Source organism: Danaus plexippus (genome assembly GCF_018135715.1).
Source record: "Danaus plexippus chromosome 9 unlocalized genomic scaffold, MEX_DaPlex mxdp_26, whole genome shotgun sequence".
Classification (NCBI taxonomy): domain Eukaryota; kingdom Metazoa; phylum Arthropoda; class Insecta; order Lepidoptera; family Nymphalidae; genus Danaus; species Danaus plexippus.
In genome coordinates, this window is record NW_026869848.1 from 3,120,759 (window position 1) to 3,127,831 (window position 7,073).

The following is a 7,073-nucleotide window of genomic DNA, read 5'->3' on the forward strand; positions in this document are numbered from 1 at the left end:
GAAAATAACTTGTTTTGTGGCTATACATTTCTCTAGGTTCTAAAAAAATATATACATTGTAATGATTACAATAATTTATTAATTACAATATACATTGTTATCAACTTATACATGTATAATATTATGTAAAATATTAACCGAAGAATTCCTTTAACAAACAAAAGCGGTTACGGTTCTTAGTACACATAACACAAAATACAATTTACTGATTCCGGCAACTTTTCGGGAATCAAACAATTATTTAGTATATCTATAACATTTGTATAGTTTCTTAAATAATTTTTAAAAAGGGTGATTTTGTTGCTTCAATTATTTGATTTTCATACTTTAAAGTTTTTTGTAGGTTTTGAGTTTTGAGTTTTGACGTTTCTTCAATCTTTTCACTAACTAGTAACTCCACTATTCACTTTTGTCTACATTTAGAAATCTATTAATATTGTAATTTTGTTTGGAATTTCTTCTTAAGAATTTAATAAGTTCATGTAATTAAATTTGATGTTTTAAATCTATATAACATTATAATCTTGTTTGTGGATTAAAACAATCCCTTATTAACAATAACAACTCAGAAGTGAAAGTGAGTATCTTCTTACAATCTACGTGGTAATTTTTATTTGACAATTGGGTAACCAATGAACGTGTAATATGATAACTGTCTACTTTTATTAATGATTATTTCAACACTCGACTTCAGTTAGTAAAGTATAGTCAACCTGATAGTACGACCATTACACCGGCTTCAATTACGTAAATAATATTGTTCGTTACTTAGTTGCTTGACTTGGTAAGTATAAAATATACATATATTTTTTAATTTGACGTTTGGTTTTTAGAAAGTAAAGAAATTATTCAGAGATCTGAACTTGATTCATGCTATGTAATATAACTATTGAACTTTGCACCTCATTGAGAAACTAGTTTTTTTAATGTCTCTCGTGAGGTAACTTAATTTTGAGGTGGTGTACATAAGTACATTTAAGCAGGCTCTGTAACTTGTAAGTACAATTGATTTTTGTGTAATTAAGATTATACTCTCTTAACTATAGCACTATGTTTAAATAATGACATAAAATAAATTGATTTTGTCACATACATTTATCTTAACTCTATTTAATTTATAATTATCACCATAATAATATTGTAAAAAGAAGTCATACAAAATTTAAATTGTACAAGTGAAAATTGTGATAAATTCGACATACATTATGTGTATTTTTAATCTAAAGTATGAATAGAATGACTTAATTGTCTACATTCTTTTATTATCAATTGGTTGCACTAATATTGTTTCTTATTATTCTTATATAAATATAGTGTTATTGATTTTTGTTATGGTATAAAGCTGTAAATGCAATACTATAGTAATAGTTCTTGCATACACCATCAGCTTATTGTTAGAGAGTATATAATTTTGCATTAATAACAAAAGTTACTTCTAGGATGACAAGTTTTACTCACTTTTGAGACAAACAAATATCTGCGTGAATAAACAAAATAAGTATTACTGTTTTCCAAACAACTTTGTTTTTAAGTGACGAATTGACACTCATACATAATGTTATTTAATTTTGCTGCATTGTACAACTGATAAAAAATCATTTAAGGTCAACTGATGCGCTGATTAAAATTTAAGTTTATTTTACGTTCTTGATACATTTTATAAACATCCTAGTAATGTTATATTTTATCAGCTCGGTTCATGTTTGTATTCTTAGCATTTATTTGTAAAATCATATGATAATGAACAGGTCATTAAACTATTGTTTACTTTATAAATTATAGCACTATTTTGTTTGGCTTAAAAGATTTTTTGTTTGTTAGAGCTGAGCTATAATGTTTTGATTGTGATTTTTATTTATGCAGGCTTGAGTGAACAAGTTCCAACATTTAACAAAGGATTAGTTGGAAATAGTTTTTATAATTTAATTTTGTCTTTGATTAAGAGAGTCTGTTGAACTTTTGTTTTTGCTATCCTTACCTTTACTATGTTAAGTATTAGTTTTAGCCTCCTCTACATTTGGGCTTGTTAGCCAACATGCAGATAATCAGCACAAAGATGTAAAGATCAGAACTTTGTATTATATTAGAGTCTTTTGCAACTGGTACTAGGATAACACAATTCCCAATGCCAGAGATACTATCCCTTACTAGCAATCACATGTTTATTGATGCATTTCTGGCCTCTGACCATTATGTAACTGGGACGAATTAGATATGAAACTACAAAATAGCGAATTGTGATTGTTATGAAGATAACACTTATCACTATAGTTTTCATTTGACTATCTTTCAATCACATCACTTGATTCTGGGGATATTATTCTATATGTAATTGCTTATTAACCCTATTTTAGAGCTGTTGTCTGCATCGGCGACAGTCAGTATTTGAAACGTTTTTATTACCGCACTACTCTTTAGTCTTTAAACCGTTTTATTTGAGTATTACAATAGGGAGTACTACTTATAAATTTTAGTGGCACAAAGCCGAGCTTCGATGTGGTCTCGCATTTTTAAAAGATAATAATTTTTAACAGGGTTCTCACGCAATTTTCCGACGTTCTCTTGCCTGACTATTCGCCAACGATTTTGGCTTTTTCAAAGAACGTGTGCTTTATGTCTAGCAAATGTGCGTTCGTGACATTGTTTTGTAGTATTTGTAGTAAAATTTTTAAATGGTTTTCACAAAGTTATTATACGCGTTTACCTAACATTAACAAAATTGTATCTTCTTCCACTTCGTAACAAACATGTATCTAATAAATAAAATAAGCTGTTACGTCCTAATGATGTCATCTAGTAACAAGTATATAAATTGTTATTGCAGCGAAAAAAAGCGAAACAGAATTCAATATAAGTATTGAATTTTGTTTCGCTTCAGTGCTGTTAACTCATTAATTTCCTAACAGGTGTTGTTAGTAGTACAATAAGATTTAACCCTGTGAATAATAAATACATTTTCAATGTTAAATCATTACAAAATTATATATATTTTTTGGAAATATAGCACATCCAGATGCGAAATAAACTTTCTCTTTTAAATCGCAAATCAGCAGATGTGGTAATTTTTGAGTAAAATGTACTAAAATACTGCCCAGTTGTGATGACAACAAGTTAACCGTCTGCTCGCCACAAAAAATATAGTTTAACATATAAAACTAAAAGCCGCACTTATTATTTCAGTAGTGTTACAAATATTTAATTAATTTCTTCAACTATATATATCAATTAAATATACATTTTGAATACAATAAACTTGGAATATATTTCATTCAAAATAAACGTATAGTTAATAATGAAATTATAACGGCCATATTTCCTTGACCTTTTTTGGTTACAGTGCCAACCTATAATTCATTTTAAAACGTATTTTATAATCTTAGTTTTAAAAAAAATCAAATTTTTTTTGAGCTTAATGTTAAAATTTGTTATTTGCAGAAAAAACAAGATGTCGAAAATTCAGGCTGGTCCAGTTGTTGATATTCTTGGAGATGAAATGACTAGAATTATCTGGGATTTAATTAAGAATAAATTGATTTTACCATTCTTGGACATTGAGCTTCATACTTACGACTTAGGTATTGAGCATAGAGACAAAACGGAAGACCAAGTTACCATTGATTGTGCTGAGGCTGTCAAAAAATATAATGTTGGTATTAAATGCGCCACTATCACTCCTGATGAGAAGAGAGTAGAAGAATTTAACCTGAAAAAGATGTGGAAGAGTCCCAATGGTACCATTCGTAACATCTTGGGGGGTACAGTTTTTAGGGAAGCCATTATTTGTAAAAACATTCCTCGTCTTGTAACCGGATGGGAAAAGCCCATTATTATTGGACGTCATGCCCACGCTGATCAATACAAAGCAACTGACTTTGTTGTTCCTGGAGAAGGCAAACTTGAACTGATATTCACTCCTCCATCTGGGGAACCAATTAAGCACGTCGTTAATGACTTTAAGGGAGCTGGTGTAGCCATGGGTATGTTTAACACTGATGCTTCTATTGTTGATTTCGCTCATTCGTCCTTCAAATATGCCCTGGACAGAAAGTACCCTTTGTACCTTAGTACCAAGAACACCATTCTTAAAAAGTATGACGGTCGCTTCAAAGACATTTTCCAAGACATTTATGAGAAGGAATATAAATCTCAATTTGAAGCCGCTGGTATTTGGTATGAGCATCGTCTCATTGATGATATGGTTGCTTACGCTATGAAGTCTGAGGGTGGTTTTGTGTGGGCTTGCAAAAACTATGATGGAGACGTTCAGTCTGATTCTGTGGCTCAAGGATACGGGTCATTGGGACTTATGACATCAGTTCTCATCTGTCCTGATGGAAAGACAGTCGAGGCTGAAGCAGCCCACGGAACTGTTACTAGACACTTCCGCTTCTACCAACAAGGGAAAGAGACATCCACTAATCCAATTGCCTCTATTTTCGCATGGACTAAAGGTCTCCTGCACCGTGCCAAATTGGACAATAATGACGAGTTGAAAAAGTTCGCAGAAACTCTTGAGAATGTCTGCATAGAAACGATTGAGTCTGGTATAATGACGAAAGATCTTGCAATTTGCATTAAGGGCATGAATAATGTTAAGAGGTCAGACTACTGTGAAACATTTGAATTCATGGACAAGCTAGCTGAAAATTTGAGAAAGAGTTTGGGAAAATGACTAAATAGTGTCAAACAGAAGAGTAATCTTTAATATTCTTTTTTATTTATTTACAAATCTGTAATGGGCTTGAGGATATATTAACGCATTTATTTATACTTCTTTTTAAATATATTAAATAAATACATGCTATAAAAGTGTTTTCTTTTTATTGTCATTAGTATCGTGAAAATTTTTGAACCGCAAATAACCATTACAACGCAGATGATAAGGAGTGTGAGCGATAATTTATCTGATTGATAAGAATATGAGGTTGGCAAGTTGATATGCTCTTATAAAACCAGAGAAATATGTTGCGTAATATAGAATTGTAATTCGTTAACGCTCATTTGTCAATTGATACTTGTAAATTCGATGAATATATGTTTATTGATGTTTGACCTCACTTGAAGTTATAGTTTCCTACTAATATGGAAATGTTTTTTACGTTGTATTTGCTTATGTTTTTAAACATACCTGTCACAATATTTTATATAGGCAGAAAAACAATGTGTTTTAAAATTTAACCTTGCCTGTATTTGATTTATCATCATCAAAATATTATTCATATAATTCTTTCTGTAGCTGAATATGAATGACGATTAATTATTGCAGGAAAACAGTGAACCTTGACAATGAGTAAATATTAATAATGATACTAAACTTTAAACCTGGGTAATTTAAGGAATAATTCTAAATCAAATCCTATTAACATTATAATTTATACGTGCTTGTAAGATGACCCAGAAAGATAATTGTTTTGATTTTGGTAGTAATGACTTATGGTGCATAGCAGACAAATATTCCTATAGATAATTCTTGAAATATACAAAATCTGATAATATATAAAATATTTCTAATACAGTAGGTATTTGATATATCCAAATATTTTAGTTTCATATTCTTGTGTTATTCACATTGAGTTGAAATAAATAATAACATTATATAGCCTTGAATTAAGATAACTAATAACATAAGCGGTAAATGACTAAACGTGTTTATAAATAGGAATGCCTTGAATATGCTCACCGTTAGCTGGCGGATGTATTCTTAATTTCTATAGAACTAGCGACATTCCAGCGCCACCGATTTTAATTTGATTTAAGGAAACGAATACATCTCAAAATATACAAAAATATAATTCGTTTCATGACTATCATTATACATAATTTATGCTCAATAAGACTAGTAAAAAGTTAGTTATGGTTATTACCACAACATATTTGTTCTTTTATTTATCGTAAAAAAAATAAGCTCGTCTAAGAAAACACTAGGAAAATCCAAGTGAAGCAACAATATACATATACTTCATTTTAATTTAAAGTTTTATGGACCTTTTATTTTCTTAAATGAATATTGGCTTAATAGTCTACATATCTATGGTCTGAGATTAGGATTAAGTTTTAATACTACGATTTTTTTTAAATGAAATAGACTCAAAATTATTTTATCGATATTCTCCCCTAGACTAAGCGGGGTCAGAATTTGATCTTCAAATGCGAATAAGGTCGAAGGATATAAAAGGTAGTTATACTGAAAAGAGTGACTTTTTCTTGAACCTAACAATTTTAATTCTTGTGACCTATTGGAATGTGAAATTAGGGATGATTTTTGAACTTTATAATATTTTAAGTGTGTTATGTACCTACATACTAGCAGAATATTATTCACAACAGTTATACTTACATACCTTATATCTATAAGAAAGGTAGACGTGAAAAGAAAATAATATTGTTTTAAGATTACTATAGAATAAGTTATACAAAAATAAATAAAATTTTGGATATTAATTCATACAGCACAGACAACAAAGCATAGTTTTTCAGAGATAATGTTTAGATGAACTTATTGCAGAACCGAAGTTGATGACGCAAATAAGAGTGTGATAATTTCAGTTATCGTACTCGAACCCTAAGTCCTAACACTTGATTTAAAATTTATCAATGTGAAAAAGTAAAAGCCTTGAATATTAATTATGCGCTAATTAAATTTACAGGTGAATGCAATGAAGACACTGATAACAATCGTAAAGATATATGGTGTTTCGCAAATATATAATAACACTAACATAATAAACCTGACACCGGCTGTTATAATGAGTCTGAGTCCGATTTAATTAACAGTTTCGAACTTTAAGAAATATATAAAAAGTCCATAATAACAATAAAAATAACTCAATCGCAAACTATGTAAAAGATTTATAAAAATTAAGTAAACTAACAGTAGTTAACAGCAATTGATTTTCTGTGAGTTAAAACTCCTTTGAAAATCATATTGCAAAATTGAAAGATAGCAAAGTTGGTTGTAACTGGAGATACAATAAAAAAAAATAAACAAAAGTTTTCATACTTCTTGTAAATTATTAAAAGAAATAGTACTTTAACAACTAAAGAGTATTGATAAAACATATATGTAATTATGT

General features: G+C 29.4%; 1 protein-coding gene across 3 annotated transcripts; it reads left to right on the forward strand.

The window, feature by feature from the left end:
• The first annotated feature begins 412 nt into the window (after positions 1-412).
• LOC116767474 (isocitrate dehydrogenase [NADP] cytoplasmic) lies at positions 413-4,809 on the forward strand. 3 transcript variants are annotated; one of them, XM_032657805.2, is made up of 2 exons: positions 413-577; positions 3,436-4,809. In XM_032657805.2, the coding sequence occupies exon 2, from the start codon at positions 3,446-3,448 to the stop codon at positions 4,670-4,672; it is 1,227 nt and encodes a 408-aa protein (XP_032513696.2). In that variant the 5' UTR covers positions 413-577; positions 3,436-3,445; the 3' UTR covers positions 4,673-4,809. The 3 variants fall into 3 exon arrangements, with proteins under 3 accessions (XP_032513696.2, XP_032513695.2, XP_032513697.2); XM_032657804.2 differs by lacking the exon at positions 413-577 and adding an exon at positions 603-784; XM_032657806.2 differs by lacking the exon at positions 413-577 and adding an exon at positions 852-995.
• The last annotated feature ends 2,264 nt before the right edge of the window (positions 4,810-7,073 follow it).